Raw genomic sequence first — 23,285 nt, 5'->3', positions numbered from 1 at the left:
TTTTCAGAAAACATACCTTTGCTACGACCGTTGCAATCAATGGTCAGACCAGTATTCCCCTTGAATTGACAAGTCCCGCCGTCCACTTCACACGGCAGACAATAGGGTTCATTCCAAATTAATCTCGTTTCACTATCTGACCAACGATACCAAGGAACAGGAACCAGCACTCTTTTCTTCAGTTCTGTACAAAAAGGTGGCATGTAATCAGGAAAAGACTCGTAAATGTCTGTTGGCAAGGTCACAACAGTGAAATTCTCGTTGCTAAGGCAATTAACCCGCCTTATCCCTGATATAATGGCGGTAGAATTTGATGAGCAATTAAGGAAGGTGAAGAAACGATTGTAGTATTCAGGAATGAAAGGGGATCCTGACAGGTCAAATGATGAGTCTATGAATTTCTTCGCAAGGCAGTTTTGTGGGTCTGCTATGGTTACTGTTTGCCTTCCGTAGTTGATGTCTCGGACTGTGAAGTTGCCTATGTTTGGAAGGTCGAGGGTTATCTGGATTTTATTGTCGCATGAGAGTTTGAAACCTGGATAGCTGCATCTATTGTTTTCAAATCCGAAGGGGAATCGAACCTCTAGGGTGTTTCTAAGGCATGGATTATGGCAAGTGGTGTTGTTGCTGGTTGCTTTTTGAAGGAAGAGTAAAACGAGGAAGAGCACTGCAGGAGCCATTTTTTGGGAACTAAAAAACGCTATGGTCCTGTTGATTCTAGCGATACCGTACATTTAAAGAAGAGCAGCTTATCATTTCCTTTAAAAAACGCTTTCAAAAAAAAAAAATCTTTTTAAATTATTTTAATTTAATATGTAATAAATTTTAAAATTTTAAATAAATATTATTTCAATACATTACCCAACAAAAAAATATTTTAAAAAGCAATAACTATATTTTTAAATTTCAGCAAACATGATATTTCCACAAGTAAAATTTTCTATGGTCTCTAGATTTTGAATCCAATTATAACTCGGTCCCTTTATTCTTGTTTCCCTCTATTTTGGATTCAATTAAAACATGCTCTTGTTTTTCTAAATCTCAGATTCACCATTTGATAATTTAATTTCTTAAAGAGAACAGAAAAGAAGTTCCGACAAGACAATGGCCAGCGAGAGTTGAGGGACTGGGTTGTAGATTTTTAAATAGGAAGGAGTCATTTTACAATCAAGAGACTAAAGAATAATTCACTCTGTTTCCAGCCAGGAAAAAATGACGATTTCCGGATGCGCGACTGTTTTTCTTTCTTCTTCTTGATTCTTGACGGTGAAAATCATCGATTATTTTTTGCAGCGCCCGGAAATCTGAGTGGCGGCCTGAACGGGTCTGTCAGCACTTGCATTTCAAACAGATGCGACGCGTTGTTTAATTATTTGTAGCAGAGAGCCGAAAGAGACCTTCTACTGGCTTTACATGTATGGAAGTTAGTGGGTTAATAATTAATTTACACAGCACGATCGACCTTAATCCTTCTTATTATGCTCCAACAATCCTACTGCTAATGCGATCTATATGCGTGATTAGTATTTCATTAGCTAGATATCCATTTTACATTGTGAACAGGATTGCAATTTAATTTCTCATGCAGGAGAAGAAGGAGCTTGCGTGGTGGGTATTTTTTTTTTTTTGGTATTGTAATGTTTTTTAATTAAGAATTAGAAAGATGATGACCATGCTTAATTAAATATATTTAAAAGATTTATGAACTAAGAATTTATAAAAAAAAATTGTTAACAGTAATTAAAAATTAAAATAGAAATTTTATCTTTCTTGTAAGAAGAAAAAAATTCATATTGATATCCTGTTCTGGAGCACTTTTTATATTTTTTTAATTATATAGCAATTAAAATAGATATTCATGAGAAAAATAATGATTAAATTCTATATGAAAAACATAATGTTTTTTTGTCAAATTTTCATCTTTATTATTAATTTTTTTCACGAAAATTCTTTTTTATTGAAAGCTTGGTTTGTTGGGTAAAAACTAAGGTCAATTAACACAGATATTAGAAAAAATTCTAATGATTTGTAATATAGAAGAAAAATGTATTTTTTTTAATAAAAACTATCTCCTTTTATTCATGCATTCTCTCTTTTCTAGACAAAACACCATAATCTTAAAAGTAAGTTTTACCTAACAATAGTTAATTGATAAATGTAAATTGAAAGCATTAAAAAAATATAAAAATAACATTTTTGAGAAAAAAATAAAAAAACAGTTATGGTAAAAAAAACAAAATAGATATTTATTTAGCTAGTAATATTCACGGGTAAATTTTTGAAAAAATATATACATGTTAGATTTCTATATAATTATTCAAGAATAAACTATTAATATCATTACAAAAAGTTCTGATATTATTTAAATGTTATGACATAATTGGATATTTATTTTAATATTATTTAAAAGTGATGACATGATTCAAAGCTGTTAAATTCTTTGAGTCCTGGGTTAATTTGGTAGTTAGAGGGGTTTTTTTTTTTGGTAGCAGTGTAATCAAATTTTATGATTTTTTTTTTATTTGTGGGTTGTTTTAATTTTCCGAAATTAAAAAATTAATATATTTATTAAAAAAAACTATAGCCACTCGTACCCCAGGTTCTCCCTTGGTGATGTCAAAGCCGTGTCGAGGCAGAAGCGATGTCACTGTTAAACAATTGACATTTTCTAGTCCCCCGAATAGAGAAATAGCGAGGGAGGAGGCCAGAAAAGGACGAGGAAATGGCTGGTGGAAGCAATTTTATAATAGCATCAAGTGATGAAAGCTACACGTAGCATCAAAGTTAGATATCGATCTGTTTGCCACCAGCTATCATGATAAGCTGTACAAAAATACAAATAGTTTTGAATTTATTTTATTTTTATTTTTTGGTTAAAATTTAGATGGCTCTATCTGATTTACTTGGAATTGAAACTAGATCGGTAAGACGTACATTATTCGGATCAAAATATTATTTAATTTAACATTAAAAAAAAAAACTGGCATCGGTAGTGAATTTTCATGAAGGCAAAAAGATTCAGATCCGACAAGTTTATCTTGTTTAATTATAAACTAATAAAAATAAATAACTATAATAAATAAACCAAATTAAACAAAAAATGAAAAAAAACCAAATAACAATATTTATAAAAAAAAACCCTATAATCTCGCAGCATAGTAAAGGAAGGATTCAATGGAGTTTAATAAAATAATATTGACAATACATTTTCAATTTATCCAGGAATATAAAACATATATCAATCAACAAGTCGTGGGAGATGAAACTATAAAAAAGTAATCAATTTTTTTATAAAAAAATTCAAGTTAATTTATCAAATATATAACTCCAATAATAAAAATAAAATCATCTAAAAAAAACATTTTAAAACTTAGTTTATAATCGACCTAACAAAGACATGTAAATTTTTATTTAAAAAAAAATTATCGACTCACACCAAATAAAATAAAAACTGCCAAGTCAATTTCTACTTATACGTCTTCCATTAATATTAACAACAATAATACACCATACAATTTAATTATTATTACATTTCTAACCATTATAAAAGCATGTATAGATAATTAAAAAGATAATAGAAAGTCAATCCCTTGCCTTTACTTCTACTATCCAAGTTCCTGTGAAACCGAGTCTCATTCTACAGGAGAAGTCTCATTCTATGTGATTCTCCTACAAACTCCTTGTTGTTAACTATTACTACCTGTACCATAATTTAGAATTTCATCCATAAAATTTCCCATTCAACACATCTCAAAAACCAAATATTTTTCCTTATAAAATTCTACATGCATTCTCCAATTCTGCACCACAAACCAACCTTTGTGTCGTCAAATAAGTTTTCATTCCATGTAACCCGATTCCAATTCACTGGCGCGCCATAATTATTTCTTCAATATTTCTTATTCTCACCAACTTAAAATTTCAAAACAAATTTTATTTGAAAAGCTAACATCCTCACTATAACTTTTTCTTATAAATATATTTTACTATAACTTTTTCTTATAAATATATTTCAGATTCCTTCATCATCTAGCTTTAATTTAAGGTGGAGGTTAGATTATAAAAATTCCCTAAAAATACAGGTTATTCTTGAGTTTTAATTTATCTAGATTTTTAAGCCAGGATATAAAAACATGCTAAGAGGATAGTTATAAAATTTCATCCCGATTAAATAGTTGGATCAAGAGTTTTGATTTATAGTATAAAACTTGATAATTTATAATTTTTTATTGAAAATTTAAATCTTTTTATTCAATCATTGCATAAATTGCACGATTATTTTAATAACAAGAATAATAAGGTTGCTTGTTTCTTATTTTGGTGTGTGATGAATTCTCTATAAAAAGAGATTGTGTTGGCATGTATGCTGAGAATGAAGTTATTGATCTCTTATTTAAGCAATTCATGAATATTTATACATTATAAACCTAGCTTTTTTGCTTGAGGAAGAGGGCTGCGAAATCATTTTATCATGATAGCTTTAACAATGGATAAATATATCACTTTATACATGCATTGATAAAATATAAATATTTATTATTTAAATATTAATAAGATAGAAATATAATAAACCATGAAAGATTCTTGTGTATATATATATACAGGGGTTCAGATTAAATAAGGTTTAGGCAAAAAAAAATTAACTTTTTTTTTTAAAAAAAACTTACAGGAAAACAAGCATTGAGTTCAGGCCATAAGACGATGTCTATGCATGTATTTAGCGAGCTCAGACACAATGTTTAAACCTACAACCTCTAAGCAGTTACCTTGTGCTTGTGCTCATGAGTGATGGCTGAGCCTATAAGCACTAGGTATTTGGTTATCGTGGGTCTTAATTTAGTAAACAACTAGTTAAATGGTTCGCGTGATATCATGGGTTAATGATTTTTGTATAAAAATATATATAAAAAAATTAAGATCTAAAAGTATTAGGTTTTTTTACAAACATACATCCAAGAGTCTTGGGTGTGGCTGCAACACTTGACCCAATAGTAATATTTATAATATTAATAATAATATTAAACTTGCATGATCCAAGTTTAAGTGGGTTTGACTGTAATACCAGACTCAATAGTCTTGGATGCGGTTCTGGCTGCAAAGTCATGTCATAAAAGTGTGATAATTAAATAGATTAGTTAAAAAAACCAAAAAGAAGAAAACAATTAATGAAAAAAAGAACAAAAATCTGAATTAACTGGATTAACCCTTCAAACCAGGTTAACCCGTTAAACCTTAAATTCATGTCGTGAAAGTTTGATAACTAAATAGAAAAAAAAATTTGACGGGTTAACACAAAATTAATTGGCTAGCCCGTCAAACCCAGGATCCGTGTCATGAAAATTTGATAACAAAATAAAAAAAAATCAAACATTAACAAACTAAATTAAATAAAAAAAATTAATTAAAAAAAACAAAAAAACATTAATTTTTTCACTGTGGACTACGGTGTGCAGTCCATAGTTAAAGATATATATATAAAAAAAAACTAAAGACATTAGTGAATAACTATAAACTAATTAAAATAGATAATTATAATAGGTAATTATAATAAATAAATCAAGTTAAATAAAAAAATAAACAATAAAAAACACATAACAATACTTTTAAAAAAATGTTATAATCTCACAACATATTAAAGGAAGAATTCAATTGAATTTAATAAAATAATATTCAAAATACATTTTAAATTCATCCAGGAATATAAAAAATATACCAATCAACAAATTATAAAAGATAAAACTATTAAAAAATAATTAATTTTTTAAAAATCTAAGTTAATTTATCAAATATGCAACTTGAATGATAGAAATAAAACCATGTAAAGGAAATTAAAAAAAAAGAGTTAAAGCTTGGTTCATAATTAACATGCATAAAATTTTAAAAAAATCAATTAACAAAGAATAAAATAAAAACTACCCAACCAATTTCTACTCAGAGTTATAGGCCTTCCATCAATATTAACGACAATAATACACTATATAATTTAATTATTATTAAAATTCTAGTAATTATAAAAGCATATATAAATAATTAAAAATATAATAAAGTGTCAATCCCTTGCCTTTATTCCTGCTATCCAAGCTCTCGAGAAATGGAGTCTTATACATGCTTCTCTTATAAACTCCTCGTTGTTGACTATTACTACCTATATCATAATTTAGAAATTTATCCATGAAATTTTTCATACGACACATCTCAAAAATTAAATATTTTTCCTTGTAAATTTCTATATGCATTCTGCAATTCTGCACCACAAACCAACCTTTATGTCATCAAATAAGTTTTCATTCCATATAACCCAATTCAAATTCACTGGCTCACCGTAATCATTTCTTCAATATTTCTTAATCTCATTGACCTAAAATTTCAAAATTAAGCAAGACAAATTTTATTTAAAAGCTAATATCCTTAATTATAACTTTCTCTTGTACATATATTTCAAGTCCCTTCACCATCTAGCTTTAATTTAAAGTGGAGGTTAGATTATAAAAATTCCCCCAAAATATAAGCTATTATTGAGTTTTAATTTATTTAAAATTTTAAATCAAAATATAAAATATATGTTAGAAGACTAGTTATAAAATTTCACTCCGATTCGATCGAATGATTGAATCGAGAGTTATGACTCTTAGCATCATAATTTATAAATTTTTACTAAAAATATGAATTATTTTATTCAATTCTTGAATAAATTATACTAATTATTTTAATGATAAGAACAAGGTTGCTTATGCCTTATTTTGGTGTGTAATGAGCTCTCTAAAAGAGGAGATTGTATTATGCGTATATAGTGAGACTAAAAAGATTATTTACCCCTTCTCTGAATGGTTTAAAAATATTTATACATTATAAACTTTTTTCTCGAGAAAAAAAACTGAAAAGTTATTTTATCATAATAATTTTAATAATAAATAAATATCACTTTATACATATATTAATAAAAAATAAATATTTTTAATATAAATATTAATAAAATAAAAATGTGGTGAGCCATAAAAGATTATTGTATACAAAAGGTGCAACTTAAATAAGATCTGGGCAAAGCTTTTTTTTTTTTTGGTGGCGGTGTAATCAAATTTTATGATTTTTTTATTTTATTTGTGGGCTGTTTTAATTTGCCGAAATTAAAAAATTAATATATTTATTAAAAAAAACTATAGCCACTCGTACCCCAGGTTCTCCCTTGGTGATGTCAAAGCCGTGTCGAGGCAGAAGCGATGTCACTGTTAAACAATTGACATTTTCTAGTCCCCCGAATAGAGAAATAGCGAGGGAGGAGGCCAGAAAAGGACGAGGAAATGGCTGGTGGAAGCAATTTTATAATAGCATCAAGTGATGAAAGCTACACGTAGCATCAAAGTTAGATATCGATCTGTTTGCCACCAGCTATCATGATAAGCTGTACAAAAATACAAATAGTTTTGAATTTATTTTATTTTTAAATATAGATGGCTCTATCTGATTTACTTAGAATTGAAACTGGATCGGGCAGACGTATATTATTCGGATCAAAATATTATTTAACATAAAAAAAAATTGGCATCGGTAGTGAATTTTCATGAAGGAAAAAAGATTCAGATCCGACTGTGTTTAATAAGTTGATCTTGTTTAATTATAAACTAATTAAAATAGATAATTATAGTAAATAAATCAAATTAAATAAACAATAAACAATAAAAAAGCACATAAAAATATTTTAAAAAAATATTATAATTTCACTAATAAAGGAAGAATTCAATTGAATTTAATAAAATAATATTCAAAATACATTTTAAATTAATCCAGGAATATAAAAAATATACCAATCAACAAATTATAAAAGATGAAACTATTAAAAAATAATTAATTTTTAAAAAATCCAAGTTAATTTATCAAATATACAACTTGAATGATAGAAATAAAACAATGTAGAGGAGATTAAAAAAAAATTAAAACTTAGTTCATAATTAACATATGTAAAATTTTAAAAAAATCAATTAACAAAGAATAAAATAAAAACTACCCAACCAATTTCTACTCAGAGTTATAGGCCTTCCATTAATATTAACAACAATAATACACTATATAATTTAATTATTATTAAAATTCTAGTAATTATAAAAGCATATATAAATAATTAAAAATATAATAAAGTGTCAATCCCTTGCCTTTATTCCTGCTATCCAAGCTCTCGAGAAATGGAGTCTTATACATGCTTCTCTTATAAACTCCTCGTTGTTGACTATTACTACCTATATCATAATTTAGAAATTTATCCATGAAATTTTTCATACGACACATCTCAAAAATTAAATATTTTTCCTTGTAAATTTCTATATGCATTCTGCAATTCTGCACCACAAACCAACCTTTATGTCATCAAATAAGTTTTCATTCCATGTAACCCAACTCCAATTCACTGGCTCACCGTAATCATTTCTTCAATATTTCTTATTCTCATTGACCTAAAATTTCAAAATTAGGCAAGAAAATTTTTATTTAAAAGCTAATATCCTTAATTATAACTTTCTCTTATAAATATATTTCAAGTCGCTTCATCATCTAGCTTTAATCTAAGGTGGAGGTTAGATTATAAAAATTCCCCCAAAATACGAGCTGTTCTTGAGCTTTAATTTATTTAAAATTTTAAATCAAAATATAAAAACATGTTAAGAAGCTAATTATAAAATTTTACTTCAATCCGATCAAATGATTGAACCCAGAGTTACAATTCTTAGCATAAAATCTGGTACTTTATAATTTTTCATTAAAAATATGATTTTTTTTATTCAATTCTTGAATAAATTATACTAATTATTTTAATAAAAAAAACAAGGTTGCTTATGCTTGTTTTGGTGTGTAACGAGTTCTCTAAAATAGGAGATTGTGTTATGCATATATACTGAGACGAAAAAGATTATTTATCCCTTCTCTGAATTGGTCAAAAATATTTATACATTGTAAACTTAGTTTTTTAGCTAGAGAAAAAAGGCTGAAAAATTATTTTATCATGATAATTTTAACAATAAATAAATATTATTTTACAGGTATATTACTAAAAAAATAAATATTTTTTATATAAATATTAATAAAATAAAAATGCGGTGAGCCATAAAAGATTATTGTATGCAAGAGGTGCAACTTAAATAAGATCTGGGCAAAAAGGATTGACTTTGACCAAAAAAAAAAAAACTCTCGGGAAAATAAGTGTTGAGTTTAGGATATAAAATAAGGTTTGAGCATGTGTTTAGCGAGCTCAAACATGATGCGTAAACCTGCAAGCTCTAAGCAGCTACCTCGTGCCTGGGCTTAAGAGTAATGGTTAAGCCCATGAGCACTAGACATGTGGTCATCGTGGGCCTTAGTTTATTAAAAAATTTCAGGAAATCAAGCGTTGGTAGCCTGGGCTCAAACTTGTTTTCAAATCCTCTCGTGACCAAATTCTTCATAAAAATAAGCTTAAACCAACACAAAATTATATGAAAAAATATTGATAAATTCATAATTATTAATATTAATATATTTATTTTTAGGTGGGAAAAATAATCTTAAAATAGTAAGCTCAAACCAACACAAAATTATATAAAAAAATATTGATAAATTCATACTTATTAATATTAATATATTTCTTTTTAGGTGGGAAAAATAATCTTAAAATATTTTTCCAAGTTTTTCCTCAATTAGATATTCAACATCTTATCTAAATTCGAATTGATGCATAATCAATTTCTCTCTCTCTCAATGTTTTAATTGTTACAACTATAGTACCATTCCACGTTATTCGAAGCGGTCTCCTAATGTACGGAAATGAGAGAAGTACATCCTTCTTGAGCAATGCAGTCGCCATCTAGCGTTAAAAAAGAAGAAAGAAAAGTGTTCAGCTTCAAATGGGTAGGAAAACACGACACAGAAGCCATGCCACGCACAAACCACAAATTTGGAGGGAAAGTAGCATTAAAATGATGCACCTCAACCACCACTTCCCGTTCTACATGGCGGGAAACTGTCCGTGCAGTCCTTAATAATCCCATGTAACACTTACAAACTCTGTTTTCTCTCTCAATACACAGACAACACATCTCTCCCTCGCTCTCAAAAAAAGAAAAAGAAAAAAAAAACTACTAGAAATCAACAAAATTCAACCAGGTAGGTTCCCTTTATCTCAGTAACTCGTTTACTTATTTAATAGTGAATAAATAAGTTAGGGTTTCTTAGTTGAGGTCAAGCCCATAAATTTCCCCAAATCAAAACCAACGCTTTTTTGAAGGACACTATCATTAACATCTCCTTTTCTCTGCTTTAATTTCAGGTAGAAATCATAAAGTTTCAAATTTTCGGACTTTACTGAAAGGATGGATGGTGTATTTGATGACGAGGTCGAGCAAACTGTTACTATTGATGAGTACCTCAACAACGTTGAAGCAGAGGAATTGGTAATCTTTCGTTTGTTTTAGCTGAGTGGAAGTACCAATTGTTTTTTTTACCCTTTTGGTTGCTATTGTTGATTTTGTGCTATTTGATTGGTTGCTAGGAGGAAATCAAGTTAGGGTCTTGAGTCATTTGCTTTGTGTTATTTAGGGTTTTGGTACATATGACAAGTCTTTTAATCGAGATTGATGTTTGTATTTGCGAAGTGGGTTGGACATCTGAAACTTTAGGGTACAAATTGGTTCTTAATTGCTAAACAAGAGAGTTTTGATCTTTTTCCAACATTTAGGAAAATCGATAGATATCACAACCCCACAAGTTCATGACTAGACTAACTGAATAAAAGGCAAAAGGTTGATTGGATTATGATAACTGCAGCTATCTCTATTTAAATTTTCTATCATGAAATATGTTAGCTCTAGCAGTAATCTCAATGAAAATGCATTATGTTTCAAACGGATTGCTTTGGTATTGCTCCATAAGATGATGTAATCTTTGATAGTGTGGGTAGATTACATATGTTCAATTAATTGTCTGCTTGTTAGGTTTTAATAAAATTACTCTCTAACTTTTTTATGTGCTTTTTATCCCGGTTGTTGATATCAAAGAATGCAGATTTGGTTTTGGGTGGAGATGAAGGAGAGGAGTGCACTTATAACGTGGGATATATGAAGAGACAAGCTATTTTTTCATGTCTGACTTGCACTCCGGATGGAAATGCTGGAGTTTGCACTGCTTGCAGTTTGTCTTGCCATGATGGCCATGAGGTACTTGTTTTACTTTCCTTTTAGTATAGATGTTTGGTCGTTGATTGGGTTAATTCCTAGTAAATTTATTGTCCCAACTTTCAATTTGATTTGAAACCAATTTGTAAATTAATATTCTCTGAGAGTGAGGTCCTATGACATGATTTCATATTGACTGACTAAAAAGATCCTATTTACTGGCAAAGCACATCATGAGATGAAACAAAATTCTATAAATATAGCTGTCGAATCCTTTTATAATCTTGCGAATGCTAAAAGCTTTGTCATGTGATGTTTGTTACTTTCATGAAATGTTAACAAATTTTCAGGGAGCCTAGATCCAAATTTGAAATATGGAGGCATGATTAAGAGGAAGAGGTTTCCTTGCAAACCATAATGCAAGATTAAAACTAATTTCATACCTTAAAAATCTTTAATAGAAATTGAAAACCACTGGTGGACTGGTGTTTACAAAAATAAAGTTAGATTTACCCATACAAAAACATTGCAACATAATTTTATTTATGCAACAGTTACACCAGAATTGATAAAATCTTCATCACATTCTAGCACTTTTAAAAGGAGGCTGAAAACTTTACTTCAAAACCAAACTTATAATTTGAATGCACAACTTCGAAATTAAGTATTTATCCACACCTGTGGCAGTTCATCAGCATTCCACTCCCCATGCCTTCTCTTAAATACCATCTGTTTGGTTAAATTTATCGTACATTTACTTGTGCCTTTTGCTGTTTCCATGTGGAAAAAGATTGTGGAGTTATGGACCAAGAGAAATTTTCGGTGTGATTGTGGCAATTCAAAATTTGGGGAGTTCTTCTGCAAGCTTTTCCCAAAAAAAGATGTGGAAAATGCTGAAAATTCATATAATCACAACTTCAAAGGTTTATACTGCTCTTGTGATCGGCCCTATCCTGATCCAGATGTTGAGGCACAAGAAGAGATGATACAGTGCATTATGTGTGAAGACTGGTTCCACGAGGAGCATCTTGGTCTAGAGTCTTCCAATGAGGTTGGTAGCCTGGTTGTTCCCTCTTTCATCTCAATACTTTGCCTCTTTCTTTCACGCAATTACTTTTTTGGCATAATTGTTTAGCCTAAAAATTGTGTTGTCGGAGTGGGGATAATTCTCAGATGCATAATAAAGTAGGTTGACAAGCTGATGTTTTCTTCCATGTTCACTTAATTCTTTTATGTGTTATTTATGGCAGGGTTGTTTTGTTGGACAACCATACTTTTAGTTTGTCCCTCTCCCAAACTTTTCTTTTGTAAGTTGGGATTCATCAAACCCTTCACTCCCTACCCTCACTACAGCCTACTGTTGGTAGAAAAATCTGGTTGATATATCTGCAACTTTCATGTGATTCTGTGATTTATGGTTTTCATGGTTAATAAGTTTGATGGTATCATACTTGGCATTATTTTGGAGACATGATCAAGTTAATTCAGTTCACAATGCATGATGTAATCATCAGCGACATCCAATTATTTTGTGTAGAGTCCACAACCAAGAGGTTTGCATGTTTTAGGCTTCTGATTGCACTTCTTGCAAACACAATTTCAATAACTGTCTTCCCAGTTTGAACTTCCCTCCCCAGGACCACACCTTTGTAAAGGGATAGCTGGTTTTTTTTTATAATTTTGGCACTCTTGGAGCCACAATGGTTCTGATTAAGTTGTGTGAGTATGAGCTACCATACATTTCCATGGTTTACAGATCCTGAGGGACGAGGAAGGAGAGCCTCTGTATGAGGATTTTATATGCAAGACATGCTCCACAGTTTGTTCTTTTCTGACACTATATCCTCAGACGATTTGGGAATCTGGGGGGCAGAAAGGTGACACCACTGCTAGTAATGCTAAAAATAAGGGCATGCTGGAAAATGTCTCTTCAGCTTGTGGTTCTGGGAAGCTTGAGATTGATATTTGTGCTCATGATTCTTCTGAAAAGGATAATGCAACAGCTAATTCTAATTGTCAGTCTGTGGCTGCTGGAAATGCATCTGTTGTTGGAGAAAGTTCTGGGAAGAGTAGTGGGCCAAATGACTCAGACCAAAGCACAAAAGATACCAATCTTCATACCACGTGTGTTCTTGGAATCGATGTGGAAGTTACTTTACCTGTTTCAGAAGGAAAACCATTTTTTCTTTCCAAAAGCTGGAGGGACATCCTGTGCAGATGTGAAAAATGCTTGGATATGTACAACCAGAAGCAAATAAATTATCTCCTTGACAGGGAGGACACAATTGCTGAGTATGAGAAAATGGCCAAACAGAAGCGGGAAGAAAAATTGCAGCAACAGGAGGGTGCTGAGTTGAGTTTTTTAAATAAACTTGGCCATATAGAGAAGGTGGAGATTCTAAATGGTATTGCAGACTTTAAGGATGAGTTCTGTTCCTTTTTGGTATGCCCTTGATAGCAAACCTTATAGCTTACTCTGTGATATGCGATCTTGCAAACCAAGCTGAAATAAATTTAGCTTTTCCTCAACTTTAGTTCAAGTTTATATTTTGAAAGCAAATATGCAGCCCTGATGCATGTATCCATGTTTTTCTGCAGGAGTCATTTGATACGTCAAAGACAATCACATGTTCTGATGTCCACCAGATTTTTGAAAATCTTGCAAAGAAGCGCCGGCGAATGCAGTGAGTTGTACTTGGATCTCTATATTTTGGTCATGTATGTTAATTTAACCTCCTTTTGTTGGTTTTGGAGCCGAGCCTCTTCTAAAAGCCTGTGAAGAACTTGATGATTTTAGTTAGCATGCTCCATTAGTATAAACCATTTACTGTGTAGGCTTATGTGCTTATTAACTTTAAGATTTAACTTGGATTTTTCTAGTATGTATTGGAATTGCGATATTCCTTATGGTTAGTGAATTCTCTTGATCTGGTGGTTTTGGCTACTTTCTTTGGTTGGAGGCTAAGGTGTGTGTCCCTTCTTATGCATGATATCTAGTGATTTTCTTGTAACAGTTCCTTTGCACCAGTTTTCATTTTGTTGGTTGCTGGCAATGGCACTTGCTCTGTTCTTGGTCGTGTAATGGGCATTTGAATTTGAGATGGAACAGAGCACTGTGGAATCTTGATACAACCATGCTTTGTCTTGAGAGATCTTTGCATGTCATGCGTGTGATGTTCTGATCTTGGTAGAACGCAAGCCAGATCCTGGGGCCAGCTTAGGTAACAAGGGTTAGGATTTGGTTGTGTTCACACAGATCCTAGTTCACCTTCGGTTGCGCCACATGAGGTTCATCGATCAAGGTCTAGATTGCAAGTGTACTTTGTGAGCCTAATTATGAGTCGAGCTCGAGGGGATGTGGCTTGTTTCCTTTTTCCTTTGCCATGCATGGTTGGTGTGAAATATCGAAAGGATCTGATTTTCTCGTTGACAAACTCTTTCCCTGAGGGGTAGTGTCATTTTGTCAAAACAAGCTGGCCCAAAGTAGGTTGTTGTCGCCCCATTGCGAAGATTTAAGACCAGGTCCTCATGCATGAACAGTTACCAGTCTTACAAAAACATTAAAATACTCGATAAGTTGAGACTGTCGAGTGAGCATTATTGTTTCCACCGATGTTTGGAAAGCGAAGTTTCCTTGATATTTAATAAAACATTGACAACTTCATGTGAGTTGTAAAACTTTGCTAAAGCAGAGCGTCCTAGAATTTTCTTTTTAAAAAGATGCCTTGAACAAGCTTCTGCTGTTGTAATTCACTAGCGTATTGAACGCGCTCTTGCAGCTTGAATAGAAAAAAAATAAAATGAAAGCCACCTTGAAAAATCTTTACCTAACTATTTTTATTTAGCCTGAATTTTAGATTAAATTATATTGGAGTTGTATTTTGTTTATTGGATAGGTTTAAATTAAAAAAAAAAACTTAAATTCAATATTAAAAAGATAAAATTAAACAAAAATTTATATTAAAAGATGGAAAATAAAAAAACACAAAGGAAATAAAAATTTTATATTGTAGGATGAAATTTAAAAACTAAAAACTGAAAGATTAAAAAAAAGTCAAACTTTTATTATATGATAAAAAAATCAAATAGATTTAGTATCAACACCCAATACTAAATGATAAAATAAAAATAAAAAACTTATATTAAAAGATAGAATTGAAAAAAAAAAAAGATAAAAAATCTGTAAAATCTAAAAAAAAAAATCTTCATATTAAAAAATAAAATTAAAAAAATCTAAATAAAAATTCAAAAAAACCAAATAACTAATACAGAAACCCAAAGAGCATGTCACCACAAAGCCTATGTGTGGGTGGGCCTAAGCTTTTTTACTTTTATTTTTATAATGACTTTTTGTTCGTTTTATTTTTAATAAAAAATAGAGACAAACGACATCAAAATTAAATTAATTAATAAAACACCGTGTAGCCCACATTTGACGCGCGCAATAACCATTGAGCCACCATGCAAATATGGTAATGAAATAATTAAAATAATATATTAATCTGGTTTATTGTTTATATAAATATAGTTAAACTGTCCCATGCTTTTTAGTTGTTTTAGTAATAATTAGTTAGATGACTCGGAATGATTTGTTGTGCTTTTTTATTTCTTTCTGGTGGAGTTTAAGTGTGTGTTTGATCTTAGAATTGTTTTTGAGGTCATGGTTTATAAAAAGAAAAAATACTTTTAGTTATAATTAAAAAAAGGTTTTTAAAAAATATATTAGGTTAAATTTATCATAAAATAAATTTTTGCAAGCAAAATAAATGAAAAACAAGTCTTTATCAATAAAAAAATAAGTCATTTTAATTTTTACAAAATAAAAATTTAAAATGTAATTATATATAGATTCAATTAAAAAAATTATTTATCTAACAAAAAAAAATTTTCTTCGTGGTTAGATAAAAAACAAAAACTAGACGATTCTGAACTTTTCTCTAAAACGTCATCGAATGTCATGATTACCTCAAATAGCATGTTCTGACTCTCCTCAATACTGTCAAATAGTCATTATGGGTCGGTTTACAACTGCACGACGGAGACTCATTAAGAAGGTTTGCAACGATAACTGCAAGGGTGCCTGTTTCTCCAAAGAGCCATCAAGGGGTAAAGACATCCAAGAGTCGAGAGGATTTTTCTTGTCCCTCTTTTTTTAGTGCAATCATAAGTTGAAACTAGCTAAAGATGTTGAGATTTTGCTAAATAAATCATAATCAAGTTCTTAAACAACCGAGTTTAACGTTCCCACGACAATGCTCTTCCACAAGATCTGAGGTTCCTATTGAAGTTAACGCTGTACTTCAGCTTGACTGTTTCAGCTCAAGGAAGCATTAGCCTAACAAGAAACTCAGAGATGATATTTTACATCAATTTTTTTTCTGTGACTCTTTCAAATGACCGTAAAGAGCATGATGGACGCATGCATGCATCATACTTGACAATCGAGAATTCAGCAGACGAATCATACTTGACAATCGAGAATTCAGCAGGAATAACTAGTGGCTCCGAACACGAAAATTGAGAACGGAGGAGCTGAGGTCATGCCGATGAACATCAGTACAGACACATGGCCAAAACAGTCCACTTTGTTTACCATATCAAACCTTGACATTGCGCATGGTCAGGACGGATATTCATGTGCATAGTCATGTTCACACCTGTGAACGGGTTTTGTTGACCTCTGGGTAACACGCTGTCTGGCAGAAAAAATTATGCTTTCAATTCTGACCATAACCATGCGAAATTGTGGAAAACAAGTCAAGTGTGCTTCAGTTTTTCAATATTCTATGTCAATAAAAGAAACCATTTCTCCCTTCCCATGTCTCTGAAGTATTCTGATGCTTTAGCAAGATCCAAAGCGATGGCAGACAAACCCGGGTCACTTCAGGAAATTAAAAAAGAAAAAGATGCCCCTAGATGCTGAATGTTTTCACAATGCATGGGAAAAGAAACCAAATAGATTTATTATTATCGTTAGTATTTAAATTTTAAATTCTTGTAAAAAAAATAATCTTTTTATTATTTATAAATGCATTAATTCAAAAATGGAGGGCAGCCGACACTGCTAAGTAGCAATGGAGTATAAATGCTGGTTCAAAGATATTGTCAGCGTGAGACATCCTTCAAGTTAAAATTAGGCATGGTCGTTTAGGAAAATATTCTCAACTTTCTGAATTTTTTTTATTAATGTAGTTGTTTGGATCAGCTTGCGTGCACCATGATTAATTTTACGGATTTTAAAATTAACAACTATATAAATCTGTCATTATATAAACAATTAAGAACTTAAACCTAAAATCATAAAAAAAATAAACTTTTAATTCTAGATTTTTATTATTTTACCATATCATTAAACCTAAAATCATAAATAAAATAAATCCTTTAATTCTAGATTTTTATTATTTTACCATCACCTAAATAGTTATAATTTATGAATTATTAATTATGATTTTGAGTGATTAGGTCATGTGACAATGAGCCTGCTGAAGGTACTGTGCCCTAGCTCTGCTGCAAAACGACAAACTTAATAATTAAACAATAATAAAATAACCAAGCGATGAAAGTTTGAATTCTCTTCATCCAATAAATTACGGGCCTCGTTATTCAACTTTCACTGCGGTGTAGTCTAATAATCTGGAGTTGGTAAAATCTCGATCATGAAAAAGATATGCTATATATTTTCTACTTAAGTGCTGCCTCTTTCTCACAGCTTAATACTCAAAGTCGCTACCATCTCCATTAATTATATTCATAATTCAAGGTCTCAAACAACAATTCTATCGGCTTCCTGTGTCTATCAGGGGAGTAATAAAAACATTTTCGAATCGAAAGGTGTTTTATTGTGTTTGGATATATAGCTATTCCTGAAGAATCTTTCGTTGTTAAGAAGTAAATTCTCCCAATGGGACCATGGATTCTTTAAAAATAGCGGAAAATAATTACAATGAATAAATGTAGAAGCTGATAAGACTCAAGAGACCAGACATGCAGCTCTCTCTTTGGCTAGCACCCAACTACTTACAAAGAAAAACAAATAAATGTACGTAACTAATTTAATAAAATGGCACACAAGTAGTTGTGTCATATTCCTTGAAATTTAGTGTCTCTTAGCAAATAGAAAAATCATTATTCATGTTTAAGAAATTCTACGTAAATTATATATGGGCACCTAACCCCTATAAATACCATGACTCCCTTCCACCTCATATTCATAAGTTGAAGCGTTTGGCACCGACTTTTCCATTGTTGTACCTTTCCCTTTTATTCTTCATTTTTTGAGCTCCCAAAACCATTTTGGGTACTGTAATTATACGTCGAGAGCTTCTTCTTCTTCTTCCCTTTTCACTTCAAAATATGGGAAATTGCATAAAGCCTAGCACAAGAAGGCAACATGAAGAGGATGATAACATGAAGGAGCTTGACCAGGAAACGAAACTAGAGTTCGTGAAGGAAAGTGGTAACTTTGAGAAAGGTTCAAGTATTAAGGTTAAGGTCGTGCTTACAAAGGAGGAGCTAGAGTGGTTACTGTTTCGGCTAAAGGTCAATGGAGGAAAGAAGCTAGAAGATGTTTTGGGAGAGATAGAGAGAGGGAGATCAATGAAAGTTAAGACATGGAAACCCTCTTTGGAGAGTATCGTGGAAAGTCCTGAAGGGCTTGAGAACGAGAGACGAGTCGTTTGAAGAGGATATATAATATAATTTTTTCCCCATTTTGAGTGCTCTCATGTGAGGTTTTTTCATTTGGATCATGACCCAAATGTACATGTAATTATGCTTTTGCTTACGAAGAGCTATAGAATATGGATGAATGGATATATACTTAATCATTATCTGGAAGGTTGTAATTTTTAGCTTCATTATATTACTTTTGCTAAATGAAATCGAGCAGACTTGAAAAATGCTATGCATGCCGACTCCGTGTGCTCAACTGTAAGTTTTGCGAGCCTGATAATTAATTAGAGCACAAAATTTTTCTAAATCGCTAGTCAATCTTATGATTCAATAGTATTTATACTCTTCTTCCTTGCATGCCGACATGTTTAGAATGATGATTGAAATCTGTCGGTGAGAATTAGAGATTTTAGCTATATTGATAAATTTTAGTTAAATTTTATTTTTATTTATTTATTTAATGTTGATTATTTTTTTAATTTAGATTTGTTTTTGCCTATCAAATATTTTTTAAAAAAATTATTTTATTATTAAATTTATGTTAATTAATTACTTGTTTCTACTTGTTAGCTGTTAACCCAAAAAAATTTATTAATTAAAAAAATTATATTATGTTTTTATAAACAACAAGTTAAAGAATGGAGGTGAGTTCTTTCCTATTTGTTTTTAGAAAAATAATTATTCTCTGTAAGAATAAAGATTGTATATTAATTTATTAAAGATTAATTAATTTTATAATATCATTCATATATTTAGGATTCTTATATATAAAATTATCTCAAGATTCAAGTTTTTTTTCTTATATTTTTTATTTTCGAATATATAGTTATCTCTAATTAAAGATTCTATCAAATCTTAATTTTTAATTTTCATATTATTATCTATTATTAGAGGTTGCTTAATCGCATCATCAAGAGATCTGCAGGCTCGCAACGTTAATATTATTAAATGATTAGTAAATTACTTATTTTTATTTCTCGCTCCAACAAGCACTTGAAACAAAAAGTACTCACATATATTATAAATCACCGATTAAGTTGCTTCGCCTTACGGTCTATGACAAATCAAATATAACTGGCCAGTGAAAAAGTGGAAGACTTAATCAAACCAATAAAGCAAATCATGGTTTTAAGCACCTACTTTTGACCATTTCTAGCTTCTTGGTGGGGGCGACAAGTAACCTCTTACCATCCACTGCACTTTCTGAGAATGAACAATATGGATGTGCCTTTAAGACAATTATGTCAATTTTTCTTATTCTATCTTTTGATGTTGTGAAGCTTTTGTGGATTGTTTATGATTCAATGCCTTAATTTCTTGTGCTTCCTTTTCCTCCCTCTTTCGTACAGCCTTCCCTCGTATTCTTGATATTTAAAGTTGTCAAAAATATATTTTTAGCATGCTATAAAAAATATAAAATAAATTTAAATTGTAAAAATTTAGATTGTAAAAATAAATCATAAAATCATATGGAAAGCTTTTTCATATAAAATTCAAGTTTATTAAAATATATGATTCAAATAAAAATTTATGCATAGTTTAAATACCTTAAAATATATGATTCAAATATAAATTCATATATAATTACATATAATTTAAATACCTTAAAATACATGATTCAAATATAAATTTATATATAATTTAAGTAATTTTTTATTAATTAATAATTAATAAATTTAAAATAAACAATCTAATTATAAGTAATTTAATAACCAACTAAAATCAATATTGTAAAGCATTTTTACCTCAAGGGTATCTTTACCAACGTCTGTAAAGCAAACTTGACCATTTACAAAGTATCGATGCCAAACTTTAGTTCATCAAATATAAAGTTGATAGTTGTATTTTTACCAATACCTAGCAATACAACCATTAACCAACAACTATAAAGTATTTTTATAACTTCACTTCATCAAATATAGAGTTGATAGCAACACTGTTACCATTATATGTCTTTTTAAGAACCATAGTTGTACAAGAGAAATTGAGAGATTCTTGTCCAACAACGTCAAGATGCTTTGCTATGGCATTGACATGATCAAGACGAGCAACACGACCACCATTTCTACCATATAATTGCTCAGCTAATCACAGCTTATATAAAACCTGTGTAACAACAACATTATGGGGAGTATGTCCAAGTCTATATGCAAGCTGCAACAATCCTACCTTGATTATTTGAAGTTTTTCACACGTCTCATTAAACTCTTCTAATTTCTTATTTATAGGATCTTTAATTTGTTGGGATTATGTATGAGAAACAATTCCATTAACACGAAGTTGTAAGGTTGCCTTGGATGCAGGTTTCAATAATGGTGCAGCACGCCCAAGACCAGTTGGATGAGAAGGTGAGGGGGCTGCACTCAGAAACTTTACAGATGAAGATGCAATCTCAAAGTGAATAATTTTTGTTAATTTTGTTAAACTCGGTAAACTCAATCCGAATTTACCGAGTTTAACTGAATTTGATCGAGTTTGCTAATTGTTGAGTTTTTTTACCTAATTTTGCATGTTATATTTGAGTTGACTCAAAAAATCCTATGATTTTACTAGTCAATTCATGAATTTAATAATTTTGTTCATTTTATTGTCGCACTTCACCTTTCTTTTCTCCTTTTGACTTGTTTTGGTTAGTAACTATTTTCAAAAATATTTAAATTGAAAGAAAACTACACAATTTTAATATGATGAGATAGAAATAATTTTATCAAATTAAAATTAAAATAAATTATAAAATTTATTTTTTAATCAAACATGATATTAAATATTAAAATTAAAAAAATAATTAAAAAAATTTAAGTTAATTGGATTGACCAGCCAAACCTATAATACGAGTCATGAGATAAAGAGAACCCAATAAAAAGCAAATCTAATGATGAAGGACATGAGATTAAGATAATCTTTTTAAAAAATGGTATGATTTACCTGGAGTTAAAATGCTAAAACTTACAACCCTGATCATGAGATCAAGATATTTTTATAAAAAATAAATTAAAACAGATTATAAAATTTAATTCTCAACTAACTTAATATTCAATGATAAAATTAAAAAAATAAAAAACAACTCAAATCAACTCAGGTTAACATGTTAAGTATTATTCTCGGGTTACAAGATCAAAATAATCTAATAGAAAGAAAATAAAATAAATTACAAATTTTAATTCTCAATTAATTTAATATTAAAGTATAAAATTAAAAAAAAAAAAAAATAAAAAAAAAAAAAAAAACAAAAACAAAAACAAAAACAAAAACAAAAACAAAAACAAAAACAAAAACAAAAACAAATATTTTTTATAAAACCACGCTAAAACATGTTTTAGTAGGGAAAATATTTTTTATAAAGCCACGCTAAAACATGTTTTAGTAGGGAAAATACTATTTATAGACACAGTAATCTCCCCACGTGTTTTAGTTTTAGTGCACTGTTAATTGCGAGGTGCATTTCCAAGAAAGTATTTTTAAACAGAGCCATAGATAAAAATGATTTGTTCGGATTCAGAAGGACAATTTGAATGGGCCTTGTTGCCGTGTATTTTGGGCCAACTTTGTCAGCCCAAGTCTATCCTTAACGAGACCTATGACTTTGACTTTCAAGGAGCAAACTAATGAATCCTATAATCCACCATTGCGATGACAATTTTTGTGCCACCCCCTTGTCGATCGACCACTGAAATACATACGTATACGTATACGTATACATGTATGCATGTATGCTAGCAACAATCACTAACTTCCTCTATTTGTGGAATTTAACTTCCATTAAGGAAACAAGTGCATGTCGTTGAAACTAGTTCTCTTCAGGGATAGTCTGAAGCACACCACCATAGCCACCGACAGAGGATAAAACGCTAACACGATCAACAGGAAGTTGTGCAAGTTCATGCGCAACATCTTTGAATTCAAGAACCCCTCCTTCTTTGCACTTGGACATTAATCGAGATGCTTCCTGTTTTGTCATTCTAACCTTCACTCTAACCACACCCTTCACCTCCACAGCACTGCCGGCGCAGCCTCTTGTCTCCAATTTCTTCCTCTCATTGTCTTCTTTACTTGCCAAGCAATCATCGCCCTTCTTTATCTTCTTTGGTGATGTCTTCTTCATCAGCTCATCTCTATATATCAAGTTCGTTCCCCTGCTTCTTCTAATGCTTTCTGTACTGTCTAATACTATGCTACTAAAATAAGAGGCCAGACAGGTAAACATCTTGAGACCAAGAAAAATGGCGGGCAGAGTGGAAAATGGAGATGTAAATTTTACAAAGGATGTTTTGTGGCATTTGAAACTAAAAGTGAAGAGTGTATATATAGAGGGCGACACTGGCTTAGGTAAATGGAGCATGGAGTACTGTTATAAAGGGTGTAATTTGAAACCACTGGCAACTTAAAGGCAGTCGTGATTTACACGTGAAATGATAGTAACGTTGCAACGCAAGACAAGTGAATTTTTTTAAAAAAATTAACATCTTTTTTCATATTAATGTT

At 30.5% G+C, this 23,285-nt stretch overlaps 2 protein-coding genes across 3 annotated transcripts in view; one reads left to right on the top strand and one right to left on the bottom strand.

The window, feature by feature from the left end:
* LOC105127334 (RING-H2 finger protein ATL20-like) overlaps window positions 1-719 on the bottom strand; it is a 2,960-nt gene extending 2,241 nt beyond the window's left edge. The window contains exon 1 of the mRNA XM_011028593.1: window positions 17-719. Coding sequence (XP_011026895.1) covers window positions 17-680 — 664 coding nt within the window. The 5' untranslated portion in view covers window positions 681-719. The remainder of the gene's footprint in view (window positions 1-16) is intronic.
* Window positions 720-9,827: 9,108 nt separating this feature from the next.
* LOC105127333 (putative E3 ubiquitin-protein ligase UBR7) lies at window positions 9,828-14,076 on the top strand. 2 transcript variants are annotated; one of them, XM_011028592.1, is made up of 6 exons: window positions 9,828-10,125; window positions 10,289-10,412; window positions 11,016-11,174; window positions 11,923-12,183; window positions 12,889-13,537; window positions 13,731-14,076. In XM_011028592.1, the coding sequence occupies exons 2-6, from the start codon at window positions 10,332-10,334 to the stop codon at window positions 13,739-13,741; spliced, it is 1,161 nt and encodes a 386-aa protein (XP_011026894.1). In that variant the 5' UTR covers window positions 9,828-10,125; window positions 10,289-10,331; the 3' UTR covers window positions 13,742-14,076. The 2 variants fall into 2 exon arrangements, with proteins under 2 accessions (XP_011026894.1, XP_011026893.1); XM_011028591.1 differs by having other exon boundaries at window positions 9,831-10,125; window positions 12,889-13,575.
* The last annotated feature ends 9,209 nt before the right edge of the window (window positions 14,077-23,285 follow it).

Source organism: Populus euphratica, unplaced genomic scaffold, assembly GCF_000495115.2.
Source record: "Populus euphratica unplaced genomic scaffold, PopEup_1.0 scaffold7.1, whole genome shotgun sequence".
NCBI classification, from domain to species: domain Eukaryota; kingdom Viridiplantae; phylum Streptophyta; class Magnoliopsida; order Malpighiales; family Salicaceae; genus Populus; species Populus euphratica.
Note: the sequence above shows the minus strand (reverse complement) of the source record. Positions and strands in the feature narration are given on the sequence as shown.

Excerpts from the sequence above, each read along its gene's own strand:
- LOC105127333 (XM_011028591.1), top strand. The coding sequence starts at position 10,332 with ATGGATGGTGTATTTGATGACGAGGTCGAGCAAACTGTTACTATTGAT. Across the intron at positions 10,413-11,015 it reads ACGTTGAAGCAGAGGAATTG|AATGCAGATTTGGTTTTGGG; the intron begins GTAATCTTTCGT and ends TTGATATCAAAG. Across the intron at positions 11,175-11,922 it reads CTTGCCATGATGGCCATGAG|ATTGTGGAGTTATGGACCAA; the intron begins GTACTTGTTTTA and ends ATGTGGAAAAAG.